The sequence below is a fragment of the Dipodomys spectabilis genome, unplaced genomic scaffold, assembly GCF_019054845.1.
Source record: "Dipodomys spectabilis isolate Male_0828 unplaced genomic scaffold, ASM1905484v1 ptg000069l, whole genome shotgun sequence".
In the NCBI taxonomy this organism is placed as follows: Eukaryota; Metazoa; Chordata; class Mammalia; order Rodentia; family Heteromyidae; genus Dipodomys; species Dipodomys spectabilis.
In genome coordinates, this window is record NW_024870746.1 from 10,155,223 (window position 1) to 10,176,080 (window position 20,858).

The 20,858-nt window shown below is 41.4% G+C and overlaps 1 protein-coding gene across 4 annotated transcripts in view; it reads right to left on the reverse strand.

Moving 5' to 3' along the window:
• Nucleotides 1-20,858, reverse strand: part of Rprd2 (regulation of nuclear pre-mRNA domain containing 2) — a 70,164-nt gene that overhangs the window by 15,758 nt on the left and 33,548 nt on the right. For 2 of the 4 annotated variants that reach the window (XM_042681392.1, XM_042681395.1), the window contains exons 3-7: nucleotides 15,518-15,618; nucleotides 14,505-14,582; nucleotides 13,212-13,264; nucleotides 10,420-10,546; nucleotides 7,822-7,997 (exon numbers count right to left, since the gene is read on the reverse strand). In XM_042681392.1, the coding sequence (XP_042537326.1) occupies nucleotides 7,822-7,997; nucleotides 10,420-10,546; nucleotides 13,212-13,264; nucleotides 14,505-14,582; nucleotides 15,518-15,618 (535 nt within the window). The remainder of the gene's footprint in view (nucleotides 1-7,821; nucleotides 7,998-10,419; nucleotides 10,547-13,211; nucleotides 13,265-14,504; nucleotides 14,583-15,517; nucleotides 15,619-20,858) is intronic. The other 2 variants (XM_042681393.1, XM_042681396.1) reach the window with 1 other exon arrangement.

Consider the following 20,858-nt stretch of genomic DNA (forward strand, 5'->3'; position numbering starts at 1 on the left):
TTTTGCCACTGAACTAAATCCCAGTTATTAACATCATTAGCACAAAAGAAGAAAATACAATTATCTGTCAAGCAGTTATTGTGCCTCCTAAGCGATTATCATCATGTACACAATTGTCTGACTCAGAAATCTAAAAGTTATCATTCACTCTCATTCCTGTCTATTCATACAATCAACTATACTTACTAACAGTCTCAAATATGCTAGTTACTCTTATAGGCACTAGAAATAAAGCAGTGAATAAAAAGTTACCTATATTGATATTTTTTTTTTTTGGGTCCGGTCATGGGGCTGAACTCTGGGCCTGGGTGCTGTCCCTCAACTCTTCAGCTCAAGGCTAGCGCTCTACCACGTGAGCCATAGCGCCACTTCTGGCTTTTTTTTTCTTTTTGCTTACTTGGTGCTGGGGAATCGAACCCAGGGCCTCATGCATGCAAGGCAAGCGCTCTACCACTGAGCCAACTTCCCAGCCCTACTGATAATTTTTTTAATTAAAGTCTATACTTTATTCAGATTTCCTTGATTTTTACCTAATGTCTCTTTTATGATTCAGGCTCACACTAATGATACCACATTACAATTAGTAGTTATACTTTCTTAAGGTCCAATTTCCTGTAATTGCTTGTTTTTAAAGACCTTGACAATTTTGAAGGTCTGTCTGTGGATTGAGATCTATCTGATAATTTCCTTAAGTCTGGATGGGATTTATCAGTTTGAGGAGATATAATTTAAGTGCTATAGTCAACACATTGAGTTGGAGGTACTTAACACAATGACCTACATTTGATCACTTTTCAATATTAGCATCAAAATTGAATATCAGTATTTTATATGATTAAATTCTATTCATCTCCTGATTATCTTAACTGTCAGTGTCTTAAGTCTGTGTGCTATTTTTCTTTTCCTTTCCCGTTTTACTGGCTGTCACGGGCCTGGGTGATGTCCTGAGCTCTTTCACTTTTGAACCACAGCTCCACTTCTGGTTTTCTGGTGGTTAATTTGGGAGATAAGAGTCTCGCTGGTAATCCTAGCTACTCAGGAGGCTGAGATCTGAGGATAGTGGTTCAAAGCCAGCCGGGGCAGTAAAGTCCATGAGACTCTTATCTCCAATAAACCACTCAGAAAACTGGAAGTGGTGCTGTTGGCTCAAGTGGTAAGGCACTAGCCTTGAGCAGAAGAGCTGAGGGACAGCGCCCAGGCCCAGAGTTCAAGCCCCATGACGAACAGAAAAAAAAAAAAGTCTCCTGGACTTTCCTGCCTGTGCTGGGTTTAAGTTGACATCCTCAGATCTCAGCCTCCCGAGTAGTTAGGATTACAGGCATAAACCAACAGTGAGTGCCTCACTCCAAAGGATCAATGCTCCTATCAAGAACAAATAGAAATTCTAATGTTGTACATCAATGGTAAAATATTTGCCTAGCACGTACAAGGCAGTAAGATAGATCCCTAGTACCTATCGTATGCGCATGTACCATATATACATCTAGACACCATACAATCTTTCACATACGATGTTCAGCATTCAAAAAAAATTTAGCAAGTTAATAGGTCCAAATAATTAAAAAGGAAAAAAATACATTCACAATACACCGACAACAAATAAAGCTAATGTTGGAATTATCTGACAAAACCCAAATAGCTATAATTAATATGTTCACAGTGTAGGAAAACCTTTTCCCCTTCTTTCTTCAATTATTAAATCCCAAACCCATCAGTTGGGGCTGAAAGGAAGTCTGCATAGGTGAGAGGCATTTCAAGGGATTTCAGAGTCTAAAGATGAGAAAGCTCACAGAGGTGGTTGACAGGGATAGAAGTCTGATCAAGATTTTGTTAAAGTGTTAGAACATTCAGAATCACAAGTAAGGGAGAAAACTAGAAACAAAATTTGTTTCGCTGGACTGAAATAACACTGTGACCTCATTGTTTGAAATATGTATGTACACACAAATGTATATATATATATATATACACACACACACACACATAAATGTGTACAGAGGTTAAATATGTATATATAGACACATATTTTTCTGGCTTTCTAAATGGTACCACCTAGCTGCAGTGATATCTAATGAGGATATTTATTGCTTAGATCTTGGTTTCTAAACATTGTTTCAGCAAAATGCACTATGTCATCTAGAGAAATAACTGATTCCAGGGCTAGGTAAAGAGGTGAGCCTGGAACATCTTGTTCTAAAAGTGAGGAAGTGCTTAAAAATGATGGGGAGGGCTGGGAATATGAATTAGTGGTAGAGTGCTTGCCTAGCATGCATAAAGCCCTGGGCTCGATTCCTCAGTACCACATACACAGAAAAAGTCAGAAGTGGTGCTGTGGCTCAAGTGGTAGAGTGCTAGCTTTGCGCAAAAGAAGCTCAGGGACAGTGCCCAGGCCCAGAGTTTAAGCCCCAGGACTGGTTTAAAAAAAAAAAAAAAAATGGGGGCTGGGAAGGTGGCTCAGCGGTAGAGCGCTTGCCTTGCATGCCTGAGGCCCTGGGTTTGATTCCTCAGCACCACATAAGCAAAAAGAAAAAAAAAAGCCCCAAGTGGCACTGTGGCTCAAGTGGTAGAGTGCTAGCCCTGAGCTGAAGAGCTGAGGGACAGTGCCCAGGCCCAGAGTTCAGGCCCCACGACCGGACCAAAAAAAAAAAAAAAAAATGATGGGGACCTGGACAGGAAAGTCTATATGCCTCTTATCTCCAGTTATCCACCAAAAAAACTTAAGTAGAGCTGTGGCTCAAGTGGGACAGTACCCAGACTGTGAGTTCAAGTCCCAAGACTAGCACAAAGAGAGAGACAGAGGGGGGGAGGGGGAGAGGAGGGGAGGGAGGGAGACAGGAAGGTAGGTAGGTATTGTGGTATATATATGCCTGTAAGCCCAACATATGGAAGACTGAGGCAGTAGAGTAGAATTTTGAGGCCAGTCTGGGCTGTACAGCAAGATCATCTAACAAAAGATAGGGTCAGGTCAAAAGAGCACAAAAAGGGATTTGAAAAGAAGGTCCAATGGACAAAATTTGGTCAATTTGAGCATCAAAATACTTGTCATAATGAATCCTGGCAGAAGGTAGAAGCAGGAAACTGGAGAGTTCAAGGCTAGCCTGGGCAAAGGTAGTAGTCAGACCCTGTTTCAAAAACAAATGAAGGGCTGGGAAGGTGGCTCAGTGGTAGAGCGCTTGCCTTGCATGCCTGAGGCCCTGAGCTCGATTCCCCAGCAACCACATAAGCAAAAAGAAAAAAGCCAGAAGTGGCGCTGTGGCTCAAGTGGTAGAGCACTAGCCTTGAGCTGAAGAGCTGAGGGACAGCGCCCAGGCCTAGAGTTCAGGCCCCATGACCGGACCCCAAAAAAAAAAAACAAATGAAGAAGCCAGGCTGTAATCCTAATTCCTCAAGAGGCTGAGATCTGAAGATTGAGGTTCAAAGCCAGCCCAGGCAGCAAAGTCCATAAGACTTTTTTTTTTTTTTTTTTTTTTTGGGGGGGGGGGGGGTCCAGTTGTGGGGCCTGAACTCTGGGCCTGGGCACTGTCCCTCAGCTCTTCAGCTCAAGGCTAGCATTCTACCACTTGAGCCACAGCGTCACTCCTGGCTTTTTTCTTTTTGCTTATGTGGTGCTGAAGAATCGAACCCAGGGCCTCAGGCGTGCAAGGCAAGCGCTCTACCACTGAGCTACCTTCCCAGCCCCGTCCATGAGACTCTTATCTCAAATAAACTACTCATAAAAAGCCAAAAGTAGTGCCATGGCACAAGTAGCAAAGCATTAGCCTTGAGCAAAAGAGGCTCAGGGACAGTGCCCAGACCCAGAATTCAAGCTTCAGGACCCATACCCCCTTCCACGCCCTCCTCCCCACCCCCCCCCACCCCCCCTCCCCCGCCCAAATGAAGAGAGAAGGGGAGGTATTAAGTGGGAATAGGGATGTGGAAGAAGAAATAAAGATTCCAGAAAATGGCCTAGCATAAACAAGATTCAGGGTTCAATCCCTAGTAACACAAACAACCCCAAACTATTAATTTATATGGATATATATGAGCGAACAAATTCTGATGAGAAACAGGATATTTATGCAGTTTCCAAATATCCCAAAAAACATAATAATTACATCACTAGTTTTCTCAATCTGTGATAATAAACTACTATAACATACAAGGCTTAAAACAATAAAAATTTATCAAGATATATTTTATTAATAAATTATCTTTTTTTTTTTTTGGCCAGGTACTAGTGGCTCATGCCTAGATCCTAGCTACTCAGGAGCCGAGATCTGAGGATTGCGGTTCAAAGCCAATCCAGGCAGGAAAGTCTCTGAGACTCTTATCTCCAATTAGCTACCAGAAAACCAGAAGTGGTGCTGTGGTTCAAGTGGTAGAGCCCTCGCTTTGAGGTGAAGAGCTGAGGGACAGGGCTTAGGCCCAAAGTTAAGTCCCACGACCAACCTAATAAATAAACTACTTTCTTAAATGGCAACTCCTTTGTACAACTACCTAAAGACAATTAAAAAACAACATCAACAAAAACTTACTGTCTTAAGCTAAATGGTGCCATCAGTTCAGGTACCCAACAGATGAATGAATAAAGATGTGAGATGTGTATACACACACACACACACACACACACACACACACACACACACACACACACTTATATACATAGAATATTACAGTCTTAAGAAAAATGAAGTGGCGCTGTGGCTCAAGTGGTAGAGCGCTCACGTTGATGTCAAGAGCTCAGGGACAGCGCCTAGGCCCAGAGTTCAAGCCCCACAACTGACAAAAACAAACAAACACATTTTTAGCCGGGCGCCAGTGGCTCATGCCTGTAATCCTAGCTACTCAGGAGGCTGAGATCTGAGGAGCGGGGTTCAAAGCCAGCCCGGGCAGGAAAGACCACCGTGAGACTCCTATCTCCAATAAACCACCAGAAAACCGAAAGTGGCGCTGTAGCTCAAGTGGTAGAGTGCTTGCCTTGAGCTGAAAAGCTGAGGGACAGCACCCAGGCCCAGAGTTCAAGCCCCACAACAACAACAAAAAAAAAATCATGCTATCTGCAGGAAAATAAAACTGGAGGACATAATCTTCAGTGAGATAAACCAAGCTCAAAAAGTCAAGTGTCAGCTGGGTGCTGGTGGCTCATGCCTGTAATCCTAGCTACTCAGGAAACTGAGATCTAAGGATCATGACTTGAAGCCCACTGGAGCAGGAAAGTCTGTGAGACTCTTATTTCTAAGTAACCACCAGAAAACCAGAAGTAAAGCTGTGGCTCAAAGTGGTAAAGGGCTAGCCTTGAGCAATAGATACTCAGGGATAGTGCCCAGGCCCTGAGTTCAAGCTCCAAGACTGACTAGAAACAAACATACACACACACAAAAAAAACCCCAAAAGCCAAATATTGTATATTTTTGCTCATATGTGGAAGTCTGCCCCAAGACATACATATTCGCAGACAGAAATACACATATACAGAGAATGAATTTAGCTATGGGACTTATGGGACTAAATAGGAGGAAAAGGGGAAGTGAGAAGGGAAAAAGATAGTGGGTGAATAATTCTAAAACGTATTAGTAAGAAGCCAGGTTCCAGTGGCTCATGCCTGTAATCCTAGCTACTCTGGAGGCTGAGATTTGAATATCGCAGTTCAAAGCCAGACCAGGAAATAAAGGCCATGAAGACTCTTACCTTCAATAAACTACCCAAAAGCCAGGGGAAAAAAAAAAAAAACTCAGGGACAGAACCTAGGTCCCATGTTCAAGCCCCAGGACTGGCACAAAAACAAAACAACAACAACAACAACAAAGCTGTTAACAGAAAATAAGCTCTGTTGGCAGGTGGGTAGTATTGGTAGGGTTTTTTAGGCCAACGAGGAGAGTGAATGAGGACAAATATGGTTGAAGTAGTTTGTTTGCATGTATAGGAAACAGAACAATGAAAGCTGTTAAAATAGTTTTAGGAAGGGAGGAGGGGTGGGTGAAACTGAGGACTATGTTTCAAAGCCAGTCTAGGAATACAAATCTGTGAAATTCTTATCTTCCATTAACCAGTGAAAAGTTGGAACTGGAGGCATGGTTTAAGTGACAGAGCACTGGTTTTGAGTGAAAAAGTCAAATGAAAGTACATGGTTCTAAGTTCAAGCTCCACTGTTGGCGCATGTGCATGAGCTCACATGCACTCTCACATACATATATGACAAAAACAATACAAAGAAAAGCTTACTATCTCATAAGTTTGGAGGGTAGAAGTTCAAATATCAAAATTCTAGCCAATAGAGATACGCACTCCCTGAGATTGGGCAGAATTCATGCTTGCTTTTTCCTAGCTTCTGGTGTATTAGTACTAGCTGTATTAGTACTTGTTGTTCCTTGGCTTACTGAAGTATCACTATTACCTTTATCCAATTTTCCAGGACACCAAGCCTGGCACTAGGGGTTCATGCCTATAATCCTAGGTACTTAGGAGGCTGAGATCTGAGGATTATGGTTCGAAGCCAGACCAGGCAGTTAAGCTCATGAGATCTTTATTTCCAATTAACCACACAAAAAAGCTAGAACTGAAGCTCTGGCTTAAATGTAGAGTGTTAGCTTTGAGCACACAAGCCCAAGCCCTAAGTTCAAGCCTCAGAACTGGCACAATCAATCAATCAATCAACCAATCAATCCATAAACCAGTTACATCAGATAAGGATTAACCCAATAATTTGATCCTTTGGTTCACCATCCATCCTTCCATTTATTTTTCAGCTTGGTGGTACTGCAGTGTGTTTATCAGCATGTGTAAGGCCCTTGGCTCAATCAATAGCACCATGACCATACTAACCCATTCATACCCATATACCTAAAGTTGGAAAACTGACAGAAAGAATGTGGATGTCAATATCCAAAATCCATCAAGTAAGAAGTAAAAAATTAGTAAGTATAGTACTTTTGTATAGTTGGCCTCAAACCCAGGATGCTCCTGCCTGGGCCTCATCAGTATTGGGTTGGATTAGCTGTGTATGCCATCACATAACAATTATGTGAGGAGTGGGGAAATGTACTTTTTTTTTTTGGTCATGGGTCTTGAATTCTGGCCCTGGGCACTGTCCCTCAGCTCTTTAGCTTAAGGCTAGCGCTCTACCACTTGAGCCACAGCACCACTTCTGGTTTTCAGGTGGTTAACTGGAGATAAGAGTCTCACAGATTTTCTTGCCCAGGCTAGGCGGTCTTTTTTTTTTTTTTTGTCGGTTGTGGGGCTTGAACTCTGGGCTTGGACGCTGTTCCTGCTTCCTTCAGCTCAAGGCGAGGGCTCCACCACTTGAGCCACAGCGTAACTTCCAGTTTTCTAATGGTTTATTAGAGATAAGCGTCTCAGACTTTCCTGCCCGGGCTGGCTTTGAACCGTGATCTTCAGATCTCAGCCTCCTGAGTAGCTAGGATTACAGGTGTGAGCCACCAGCACCCGGCTTCCATGAGACTCTTATTTCCAATCTATTACCAGAAAATCATAAGTGGTGCTATGGCTCAAAGTGTAATATAGGGCTAGCCTTGAGCAAAAAAAGGCTCTGAGTTCAAGCCCCACAACTGATAAAAAAAAAAGGAAAAGAAAAAGAAAAGTACACATTACCTGACTTATGAAAAGGTAACCCCTTAGTATAATACCTTAATAACAAAATAATATTTTTAAAAATATATAAAAGCCTCCTACATCTTAATCTGTGTATAAGATCACTAACTCTCTTGTTGTAAAGTCATTTCTTCATCTGTAAAATAAAGATAATGCTTATTCTCATAGTTACCACATATAACATATAATGCTTTGACACACAGCATTCAATATAAGAGAGTTATAATTACTTACATTGGCTACTACTTTTACTTCTTTGTATTGTGCTTCATAGAAAATTCCAGCATTTTCCAGTGCTTCTGTTAGTGAGGGTCCATTTTTCACCTGCTTATCTAATCCATTCACAAATTCCTCCAGTTTAGAACTTGCTTCCTCAAATTCTTTGGAGAACTTCTTTCCTCCTGTTTTATCTAAAGTAATGAAAAAGTATTTATTTCTAGATTTAAAACAAAAAGTAAAAAATTTACCTTTTGAAACTCCTTTCTATAAACCTTGTTACCTCAGTATGTAACTGGTTTTTTTTTGTTTTTTGGTTTTTTTTTTTTGGAGACAGGGTGTAGCTATGTAGCCCATGTTTCCCTCAAACTTGTGATGATCTTGTTTTTCCTACCAAGTGTTAGGTTTACAGGCAGCTACCATCAAACTAGGTTCTTAGGTGTATAATATTTCTAGACTGGGGGTGGGGGGTAGTTGTGGAGGTGGGAGGGAAGGGATGGTAGGGGGAAAACAAAGGAGGAGACAACAATGCTCAATAGGAAATGTACTCATTACCTTGCTAATGTAACTGTAACCCCTCTGTACATTTTTAAAATAAAAAACGTACAAAAAATATATCTAGATATAGTTTTACCTTCAAGAAGTACCTATAAATCATAGTCACAAAAAGATTAATAAAGCTTGACACAGATTAATTTAAACCTTGTAAAGTAATAGTGAAGGTACTTGTGATTAAAACAAAGAAAACCAAGTTCAACTAAAACAGTTTGTTGATTATATCTTTTCTTCATAAATCTCTTATTGAGGAATAACAATGAGGCACAATTCTGTTTACCTGCATTATACTGTCTGCATCAAAGCTGGTAAGATGTATTTCTTAGATAAGAAAATGAAGGTTCACAAAAAGTAAAAACAGAAGTGATCTGTTCATGTAACTGTAACTCCTCTGTACAGTATTTTCACAATAAAAAAAATAGAAGTGATCTCTGTGTTTATTGTACTATTCTTTTTTTTTTTTTTTTTTTTGCCAGTCACGGGGCCTGAACTCTGGGCCTGGGCACTATCCCTCAGTTCTTCAGCTCAAGGCTAGCATTCTACCACTTGAGCCACAGCGCCACATCCAGCTTTTTCTGCTTATGTGGTGTGAGGAATGGAACCCAGCGCCTCATGCATGCATGGCAAGCACTCTACCACTGAGCCACTTTTGCAGCCCCACATACTAAATATTCTTGAAGCCTGGTGCTGTTGGCTTACAACTGCAATCCCAGCTACTCAGGAGGCTGAGATCTGAGGATTGTGGTTGATGGCCAGTCTAGACAGGAAAATCCTTGAGACTCTTATCTCCAATTAACCACCTGACAAACTGGAAGTGGTACTGTGGCTTAAGTGGTAGAACACTAGTCTTGAGCTGAAGAGCTCAGGGACAGTGCCCAAGCCCAGAGTTCAAGTCCCACAACCAACAACAACAACAAAAAAATCCTGACTCCTATCTGAAAAAGACTTGGAGGAGTGGGGGTTGGGGGGGGGGGGGATGCCAGTTTGCCAGTTGTGGGACTTAAAACTCAGGGCCTGGAGCTGTCCCTGACCTTTATCTGCTTAAAACTAGCACTTTACCACTTGAGACATGCTTCTTCTACTTCTGGCTTTTTGGGTGGCTAACTGGCAATAAGAGTCTCACAGACTTTCCTGCCCAGGCTGGCTTTGAACTATGATCCTCTGATCTCAGCCTCCTGAGTAGCTAAGATTACAGACGTAAGCCACCAGCACTCAGCCTTAATAACTTGACATACTTTCCAGAGAATATAGATATGACAAGATATTACAGTGACCCTATATAAATCTAAACACAAACCAGTTAACCACAGTCACGAAATATAATCATTGTAGTTGGGTGCCAGCGGCTCATGCTTAAAATCCTAGCTACTCAGGAAGCTGAGGTCTGGAGGATTGTAGTTCAAAAGCCAGTTTTAGTAGAAAAGTCCAAGAGATTCCCTATCTAAAAAAAGCCAGCAAGGGACTGGGAAGGTGGCTCAGTGGTAGAATGCTTGCCTTGCATGCATGAGGTCCTGGGTTCGATTCCTCAGCACCACATAAGCAGAAAAAGCCAGAAGTAGCACTGTGGTTCAAGTGGTAGAGCGCTAGCCTTGAGCTGAAGAGCTCAGGGACAGCGCCCAGAACCAGAGTTCAAGCCCTACAACCAGCAAAAAAAAAAAAAAAGCCAGCAAGCCAGATGTTAATGGCTTACAATTATAATTCCAGTGACTCAGAAGGCTGAGATCTGAGATTCCTAGTTCAAAGCCAGGCCTGGCTTCAAAGCCCATGAGACTTATATAACTACCAAAAAGATAGAAGGGGAACTGTGGCTCAAGTGGTAGAGTGCTAGCCTTGAGTAAAAAGAAGCTCAGGGATAGTGCCCAGGCCCTGAGTTCAAGTCCCGGAGCTGGCAAAAAAAAAAAAAAAAAAAAGAAAGAGTTTACCTATGATTTTACTTATGACTCTCTCTCCCTCTCTCTTTGCTGGGGATTAAACTTTATTGGGGTCAACCAGTTTGAGTGCCTAAAAATGGCAGAACTGGAAAGCAAAGCCAGAAATATTCTATTTAAAAGGATATCTTACCTTTTAAGCACTTTAGAGTTTCTGTGCTGCATACATCCACCCTCATCGTTGATAACTGTTTCTCTTTCAATTCTATCTGATCTTCTGAACGCTTATACAGTAATAGCTCTTCAATGAGGGCCTGAGACTGAATGCAGACCAGAGTCATATTTCACTTACAGATCATTTAATTGTTTTTATTTTACCTCTCCCGTAAATAAAAAACAAACACAACACCACTAAAGCCTAATGAAATTCCAAGAGGAAAAAAACAAAACAAAAAAACCCCACAACACCTACTTTTTCTTAAAGTCAAGGATGTCATGATCAATTCTCATGTCAAATCATATTTTTTGCTGAGCACCAGCAGTAGCTCATGCCTACAATACAAGCTATTTGAAAGGTGAGATTGGAAGAATCAAGATTCACAGCCAGTCTGGGCATAAAACCTTTCTCACCAATAACTGAGCACAGTGACATACACCCATCATCTTAACTAAAATGGGAGTATAAAGGAGGTGGATCATGGTACAGGTGTGGACCTATAGTAAAACTGAAACCCTATCTCAAAAATAATCAGTGAAATAAAAGTCTGAAGATGTGGAGAAACTTTGCTAGGAAGCAGGAGGTCCTATGTTCAAAGCAGTACCATCATAAAAAATGCCCCCCCCCCCAAATAAAAATATTTTACATAAGTTCTATTTCCTTAGTTACTTATAGCTAATCTATGAATACAGAATCAGGAATGAAATGGACAAAGGTGGCCAGTAGCTCACGCTTGTGATCCCAGTTACTCAGGAGCCTGAGATCTAAGGATCATGGTTCAATTTTAGTATATGTGCTGCCGAAGTAAGCAAGGATCATGGTTCAAAGCCAGCCTGGACAGGAAAGCCATTGAGACTCTATCTTCAATAAAGCACTTAAAAAAAAAAAAAAAAAAAAGGAAGTCGTGCTGTGTCTTAAGTGGTAGAGTGCTAGCCTTGAGCAAACAAAGCCAAAGGACAGTGTCCATGATCTGAGTTTAAGCCCCAGGATAGGCAAGAAAGGCAGGCAAGGGGCTGGGAAGGTAGCTTAGTGGAGAGTGCTTGCCTAGCATGCATGAAGTCCTGGGTTCGATTCCTCAGTACCACGTACACAGAAAAGGCTGGAAGTGGCATTGTGGCTAGAGTGGTAGAGTACTAGCTTTGAGCAAAAGAAGCTCAGGGAGAGCACCCAGGCCCTGAGTTCAAGTCCCAGGACTGGCAAAAGAAGACCAAGAGGAAAAGGAAGAGAGCCGGGCGCTGGTGGCTCATGCCTGTAATCTTAAGTACTCAGGAGGCTGAGCTCTGAGGATCACTGTTCAAAGTGAGCCCAGGCAGGAAAGTCCATGAGACAAGACTCCAATAAACCACCAGAAACCTGGAAGTGGTGCTGTGTCTCAAGTGGTAGAGCTGAGGGACAACACCTAGGCCCAGAGTTCAAGCCCCATGACCAACCAGGGAAGGAGAGGGGGGAGGAGGGGAGGAGAGGGGAGGAAGAAGAGAGGAAGGAAGGAAGGAAGGAAGGAAGGAAGGAGGGAAGGAGGGAGGGAGGGAGGGAGGAAGGAAAGAAGGGTAGGAAAGGGGGAGAGAGGAAGGGAAGAAGGAAGGGGAGGAAAGGGGAAGGGGGAGGAAGGGAGGGAGGGCAGGCAGGCTCAAGAAAGAAAGGTGAGACAAAGGCAAAAAAAAAAAAAAGACGCAGGGCAGAAGAGAGAGGAAAGAGAAGAGAGAGGGAGAGAGGATGGGATATAGAGAGAGACAAAGGCCCACTAACAACCTTTAAAATTTCCAATTAGGGGGCTGGGAAGGTGGCTCAGTGGTAGAGTGCTTGCCTTGAATGCATGAGGCCCTGGGTTTGATTCTTCAGCACCACATAAGCAGAAAAAGGTGGAGGTGGTGCTGTGGCTTAGGTGGTAGAGCTCTAGCCTTGAGCTGAAGAACTGAGTAACAATGCCCAGGCCCAGAGTTCAAGCCCCATGACCGGCCAAAAAAAAAAATAAATAAATAAAAGAAAAAAATCCAATTAGCCAGGTGCTAGTGGCTCATGCCTATAATCATAGCTACTTAGGAGGCTGAGATCTAAGGATTACAGTTTGAAGTTAGCTCAGACAGGAAAGTCTGTGAGACTTCTCTCCAATTAACCACCAAAAAAAAACAGGAAATGGTACTATGGCTCAAAGTGATGGAGTGCTAGCTTTGAGAGAAAAAGCTTGGGGACAGTACCCAGGCCAAATTCAAAGCCCCAGAACAGACAGAAAAAACAATTCCGATTAGGTAAAACAATCTTTGTTATTTGAGATTGCTAATTTAACTGAGCTTCAAAGAAAGATGAGCGTGTTGGGAATGTGACTTAGTGGTAGAGTGTTTGCCTAGCGTGCATGAAACACTGGGTTTGATTCCTCAGTACCATATAAACAGAAAAAGCCAGAAGTGGGCACTATGGCTCAAGTGGTAGAGGGTTAGCTTTGAGCAAAAGAAACTCAGGGACAGTGCTCGGGCCCTGAGTTCAAGTCCCAGGTAAGTAAAAAAAAAAAAAAGAAAAGAAAGATGAGCTTCCTTCTGGCATGAAACACAGAACTCAGCTCATAACAAGTATTTGGAAGGTTATTTCTCCCATTAGGGAAACAGATAAACCTAACAAATCTAATCCCAATCTGGCATCTTTAGAACAGTTTAAGCTTGTTTAGAATGTAATAGTATAACAGAGTAAATCTAAGTACTACTGGCCTATAGATGAAATTGTAACTAAAAATGGGTAAATAATGCTTTCTTGTAGTTAAACATTTTGTAACTTACTCGGAATTCAGCGACTATTTTAGACTTGAGAGCAGCTTTTGGATTCGAGGATGCTGTTGGAATTAAAGAAAAGGTAACTGAGAATACCAATGCATAGAATTTACTAAATCCAGGAAAAATTTAGGTTAAGGGAATATTCTTCAAATACATAGCAAACATGCACAATTAAATCATAATTCCTAGAGTAATGGACTATGAAATTTAAACACTCTTAAGTATGGTAATAAAAAAATACACTATTTAGATTAAGTCTGACCAACTTACCTCCAGCAGACTCTTGGGAGTCCTAGAATTGCTGATTTGGAGACATGAGATACATAAAGTACCTTCTTTTCCTAATCTCACTGAGTATAAGAAGATCTCAATACCTCAAAGTAAGTGTTTAGGAACAGGATATCCAATTAATCCTGACCACTGGCTGAAAAAAATATCAACTCTATTCCCACATATTTAGTTTTGGATTTTTCTGCTGACTCAATTCATAACAACAACAACAACAACAAAAAGGCAAGGGACATCTTAAGTAAAGTATCACTGTGGTTGAACTTTGGCTGAAATGATGACTCTTGTTGTTTCTAAGCATGCAACTCATGAACAAAAAAAAAAGTCAGACAACACTCTTAATCACGATGAACATCATATGCTTGATGGAGCAAAACCTTCCCAACTGTCTTGTTTCACCTCCCAATTCTGTCTTCTACCTTGTTCCCTTCACACCTTCAAGTCTCTCAGTATTCCTCAGTTTTCCCATAGCAGCCTATCACATGCAGTATTTCACTCCCTTGATCACATGCTGGGTAAATATGGTCAATATAATAGGAGCTCCTGTGAGAAAATGAGCTTCTTGCCAGGATATGAGATATGAGGCTTAAGTCTAACTTGGCAGAGCGTATCCCCAAATCAGAAGGATTTCATGGCTACCACAGACATGCTTCTTAATGCCTAGTCTCCTCTTCAGCTCTGTTGTTTAATGTCAGCTGCCTCTAACTTCATACATCTTTGAACCTAAGAATTTGCCTGGGCACTATCAAGTATTTTCTTCTTCTTTTAATCCCCCAACTACTTGTGAATCTTCACTCAGTAAAACCCTTTTTCTGCTTTTCCTTTGTTTAAGAGAATTTTTAAGAAGTAACTTCATCATGGCTTGTTTAATGTAAGTAACTGGGAGCCTCCCAGGCCTGGAAAACACAGGCTTGCCCATGGTTTATGCCAGGTACGATGTCAAATGGTCTACATTTTCTTCTGCTCCAAAAGAGGAGATAATTTTATATTAGTTGAGATTTTGTTCCTTACTTTGTGATTTCTTCCACTGCTTATTCGGTTGTTTGTTCAGATTTTCTTTCAGCTGCTTCTGAGTTTTGAAAGAGGTACCTGGAAAACATTTCAGTTTTTGCAATCTGGCATTATGGGAAGCTGTTCTGTTTGTCCACTTCAGTGCCAAAGTTGCAGCATGAAAAAAGGCAATCCGAGACTGTAGTTTTTCTCTTTCCTTTTCTTTCATTTTTATAAAAAAATAGAAACACCCACTAGATCTAAGAAGCTGTCAAACAATGTTTATAATCAATGAAATTCCTCATTGTGCAAAGAATAGGGTAGGAGGCTTAAAGATTCCAGTTAACACACTCAAGTAAGAATTTAACAGCTTCTTAGAAAATGGTTATTTTAAAAGCAAATTTCTAATCAAACAATGGTCATGGTAGTAGATTATCACCAACTTCTATTTGATTAATTATATGCATCAAATATCTAAGAACTAGATTAACTTTAGAAAAAGAAAACACTGACTGAAATTTTATTAGGAAGGGAAGGGAGATAAATGATGGGGGAATTACTTAGAATATATTGTATACATGCATGGAAATGTCACGGTAAAATCCTTCCCCTTGCATAGCTAATGTATGCTTTAAAAAAAAAAAAAGACTTCATATATACTTACTACCAAATAGCTTGGTGAGTAAAAAACTGTCCAAAACTTTCCAACACGAAGACAAGAGTAATGTTTATTAAATACAATTAAGGAACAGTTTTAAAATGTTCAATTAAAGCAAATGCATGAAAATAATCAGATAGCCATTATCAATTAATGTGCTTGATGTTTTCAGTCAATAGAAATAAAATCCAATCTCTCAGCCCAAAACTAATTCTACTTAAATTTTTCATTCAAACAGATCTAGATTTTTACAAGTATTTAGTTTTAAAGCCAGATTAAAATTTTTATTACATAATAGAATCCTCTATCTCCTATGTATATAGAATTGTAGAGACTGATAAAAAAAAATTTTTAAGGAGGAAAAAAAGATACTTACTCAAAGCTTCTCTAAGTGCCACAATCATTTCTTCAGGGTATACATTTCTATCTTCCCAGATTTTAAAGATTCGTTCTATAGATTTAGAGACAGATGGATCCCTAAAGAAAAACAGTATAAAAATATTGACTTACTCCTTTTCATTGGAACCGTCATCTTTCAGTAATTTGCCAAAATGATGAGCAAAAAGGGAAGCAAAGAGGTAGTTGATAATGTTCTCTAGGACTCTTTAAAAAAAAAAAGGCTGAGAAGGTGGCTCAGTGGCAGAGTGCTTGCCTTGCATGCCAGAAGTGGTGCTGTGGCACAAGTGGTAGACTAGCGCCAGCTTTGAGCTGAAGAGCTGAGGGATAGGGCCCAGGCCCAGAGTTCAGGCCCCACAGCCAACAAAAGAAAAAAGAAGACAAAAAGAAAAGAAAAAAGTCCATGAGACTCGTATCTCCAATTAACTATCAAAAAGCCAGAAGTGGAGCTGTGGCTCAAACAGAGCACTAGCCTTGGGGGAGGACGGTGGGTGTGGGATCTCAGAGACAGCACCCAGCTTCTGAACAAAAAAACAAAAAGAATGGCCAGGCGCTGGTGGCTCGCACCTGTAATCCTAGCTACGCAGGAGGCTGAGATCTGAGGATCACGGTTCAAAGCCAGCTTAGGCAGGAATCTAATCTCCAATAAACCACTAGAAAACCAGAAGTGGCGCTGTGGCTCAAGCAGTAGAGCACTCGCCTTGAGCTGAAGAGCTGAGGGACAGCGCCCAAGCCCAGAGCTCAAGCCCCATGACCAACCAAAAAACAAAACAAAACAAAAAACCAAAAAACCAAAAGAATGACTTCTTTCTTTCCTTTTCCATTCTCTGTCTCTCTATCTTTTTGTCATTGTGGGGGTTGAACTCTGGGCATTGTCTCTGAGCTCTTCAGCTCTACCACTAGATCCACAGCACCACTTCAGGTCTTCTGAGTGGTTTATTGGAGATAAGAGTCTCGAGGACTTTCCTGGCTGGGCTGGCTTTGAACCGTGATCCTCAGATCTCAGCCTCCTGTTAAGCTAGGATTACAGGTATGAGCCACCGACACCTGGCATCAAAAAAACTATTTCTTACAGAGGCTGAAAAGTCTAGGATCAAGATACTAGGCAGCCTCAGTGTCTAGTAAAGGCCTTCTTGTAGCATTCTCACATGTTAGAAGGGAGAATGGCAAAAATGGGCTTGAGTTGGTTTCATATAAGCTACTATCAATGATACAAAACATTTTCTATCTTTCACTATTGCTGTTGACAAGTCTGTCAGTTTAAGTACCACTTTTTTTTTGGGGGGGGGAAGGGGGAGGGTCAGTCATGGGGCTTAAACTTTGAGCCTGAGTGCTGTCCCTCAGCTCATGGCTACCACTTGAGCCACAGTACCACTTCTGGTTTTCTGGTGGTTTATTGGCTAATTGGCAGTGAGAGTCTCACTGACTTTCCTGCCAAGGCTGGCTTTGAACAGTGATCCTCACATATCAGCCCCCTAAGTAGCTAGGATCACAGCATGAGCCCAATCGCACTGGCTTTTTTTTTTTTTTTAATCATTAGCTGCTTTGGCATTTAATTTTGGGAAGAATGGGGATTTGCTTCAGAACCTCCAGCTTGCTAAGCAAGCAAGCTACCACCTGAAACCCTCCCTCAGTCCTTTTGCCTCCCCCATTCTCCCAGAGTGGGTCTTACGTTTTTGCCTCCTACTGCAACCCTCTAGTACCTCTACCTGCTGAGTAGCCACATACCTGGCTTTTTCCTTTTTTAAAACTTTAAGTAAATATATGTAGCATAAAATCTGCCATAATTTGCCAGGCACCAGTGGCTCAAGCCTGTAATCCAACCTACTTAGCAGGCTGAGGTCTGAGGATCAAGGTTCGAAACCAGCTGGGGCAGGCAAGACAAGATTGTCAGACTAAAACTACCAAAAAAGCCAGAAATGGAGCTCTGGTTCCATTTTTTTTTTGCCTTGAGCAAAAGACAGTACCCAGGCCCTGAGTTCAGGCTCATGACAGGAAAAAAAATAAAAATAAAAACTAAAATAAGAGGTAGAATTATCATATATATCTTACAATACATACACACACACACACACACACACACACAGTCATAATCTTTCCTTCCTTCCTCCTTCCTGTTTTCCCCTATAAATGAACTTGGATGAGCACTTAGGTGAGCACTCTGTCACAGAGCTACATCTCTTAAATGCGTAATTCAGTGGCACCAATTATACTCACAAGGTATGTAATCACCACTGCCAATGTTGCCAAAACTTTTCATTAACTTTCTCAGACCCCTTTAAAAAAAAAAACAAAAAACACTAATTCCAAACATGGGGGTACAGCCATCATGACCTAATCACCCCTCAACAGCTCTACTCTTAATAGTAGCAAAATGGGGTAGTAAGGTTTCAATATAGAAATGTAGGGAAAAGAAGAGCCACATTTAGGCTTATCACTCTGTCCATTGAACACTAACTTCTCATTGCCCTTCCTCTCTCTGACCAGCTCCTGGTAGCCTCTGATCTACTTTCTATCTTTATGGATTTACCTATTCTACATTTTGCTGGGGAGGGGGATGAGCATGAATTCAAGGCTTCATGCTCTTGCTGGGGGTTTTTTGCTTTGTTTTTCCCCCTCACTGCTAGAGCTCTAAGGGAGGCCATGCCTCCAGCCCACATTTTTTTGCTGGTTAATTTAGAGGTAAGAATCTCATGCATACTTTCTGCCCAACCTGGCCTCAAACCTCAATCCTCAGATTCCTGAGAAGCTACGATTATAACTGTGAGCCACTGGCTAGATATTTTACTTATTTATTATTATTATTTAGTATGCTAGTACTGAAGCTTGAATTCAGGGCCTGGGTGCTGTTCCTTAGGGTTTTTTTTGCTTTTTTTTTTTTGGTCGGTCATGGGGCTTGAACTCTGGGCTTGGGCGCTGTCCCTGCGCTTTTCAGCTCAAGGCGAGTGTTCTACCACTTGAGCCACAGCACCACTTCCGGTTTTCGAAGATATTGAAGATAAGAGTCTCACAGACTTTCCAGCCCGGGCTGGCTTTGAACAGCTATCCTCAGATCTCAGCCTCCTGAGTAGCTAGGATTACAGGCGTGAGCCACAGGCACCCAGCTTCCTTATTTTTTTTTTTTTTACTCAGGGCTGATGTTCTACTATTTGAGCTACAGGCCCAACTTTTTCTGAGTTAATTGGAGCTAAGAGTCTCATGGCCTTTCCTACCAGGGTGGCTTAGAATTACAACCTTCAGATCTCTGAGTAGCTAAGATTATAGGCATGAGCCACAGCTGCTGGGCTAGATATTTTATACAAATGCAATCCTACAGTATTTGTGCTATTCTTAGTTTATTTCAGCATGATGTTTTCAAAGCTCATGTCATTTTGTAGCATGTTTCCAAATTTTGTTGTCTTTTAAAAAGTAATGGTAAAAGGCACACACAAAATTTACCATCTTTACCACCTTTATCTTATTCCATTTTGCCTGTACCAGGGTTTGAACTCAAGGCTTCAAGCTTGTCAGCTTGTTCATCTGCCTAGCGAGTTCCACTTCAGCCATACTCCAGCCAGGCTTTTTGTTGGTTATTTTGGAGATGAAGTTTCACAAACTTTTCTGCACAAACTGGTCTCAATCCTAGATCCTCTGCAATTCAGCCACCAGCACTCAGCTCATCTTAACCATTTTTAATGTATAGTTCAGTAAAGTACATTAATGTGTTAGGCAGCCAAACTCTTTTCTCATTGCAAAACCAACTATACCTATTTACCAATAACTCCCATTCTCCCTTTTTTTGGCTGGTCCTGGAGCTTGAACTCAGTGCCTAGGCACTGTCCCTGAGCCTCTGTGTGTTCAAGGCTAGCATTCTACCACTTGAGCCACAGCACCACTTCCGGCTTGCTTTTTCTTTTCATGTGATACTGAGGAATTAAACCCAGGGCCCCATGCATGTGAGGCAAGTACTCTACTACTAAGCCACATTCCCAGCCCCCATTCTCCTTTTCCTCTAACAATAACCACTCTATATTCTGTCTCTGGATTTAACTATTTAAGTCATATAAGTAGAATCTTATAATACTTGTTTAACATGTATCAGAATTTCCTTTCTTTTAAGATCCAGTAAAATTCTATCATATATATGTATCACATTTTATTCACTAAATACACATTTGGACTGCTTTCTTTCTTTCATCTATTGTGGTTAGCTACTGTGAATAATGGGTATACAAATATCCCTCTCTCTATCTCTAGTAATGAGGATTCAACCTAAGACTTCCTAGGTAAGTAAGTGCTCTAGAACATGAGTTACACACACCCCCATCCCTGCCCTCTATTTTTCTCATTTAATGAATTAGTAACCCTAGTTCAAATTAAAAGCAGATCCCCCAAATGGTTACACTATATAAGCAAGTAAGGTTACTAAACTTGTGACCAGGGATATAAAGGAAATCCTCATGTTTTCAGTGAGCCACAAACATATAAAACCTATCACGCCTTGCCAGTTTAATCCCTATTAGGTATGGTTCTTGTGCTACCCACCCTGTAGCTGACATTAACTTCTCCATATTCTGATTTGATTCAATTGCTAACATCCCTTAAACATCTTCCTCCTTCCCCCACTGCTCTCAGGGCTGAGGACTGAACACAGTACCTTGGGTAAGCTAGGCAAGCAGCAGCGAGCCACTTATCCAGCCCAGAAATTTAATCTTGTTATAATCAAATGTATATGCATTTGTTTTTCATTTTTTTTTCTTTTTTTTTTTTTTTGTTGGTCACGGGACTCTGCCACTTCTACCACCTGAGCCACATTCTACCATTTGAGCCACAGTACCACTTCCAGCATTTTCTGCTTATGTGGTGCTGAGGAATCAAACCCAGGGCCTCATGCATGCAAGGCAAGTGCTCTACCATTGAGCCACCTTCCCAGCCCTCTTCAGTAAACTTTTAGTTCATAAACTGGGTGGCCAGTAGCTTATGCTTATAGTTCTAGCTACTCAAGATCTGTGGATCATGGTTTGAAGCCAACCTGGCAGGAAAGTCTATGCAACTCTTATCTCCAATAAATCCAAAAAGCCAGAAGTAGAGGGGTAATTCAAGTGGCAGAGCCCCAGTTCTGTATGAAAAAGCTAAGAGAGCACCTAGGCCCTAAGTTATAGCTCTAACACACAAACACACATACACACATCAAACAAACTTTCCATTCCCTAAAAGTATTCTTCTTAGCTAGGTTTGGTGGTACATGTCCGTAGTTCCAGAATTTGGGGAGCTGAGGCCATGAGGCTTGCTAGTTGGAGGTTAAGATAGAGGACCTATGGGCTGGGAAGGTGGCTCAGTGG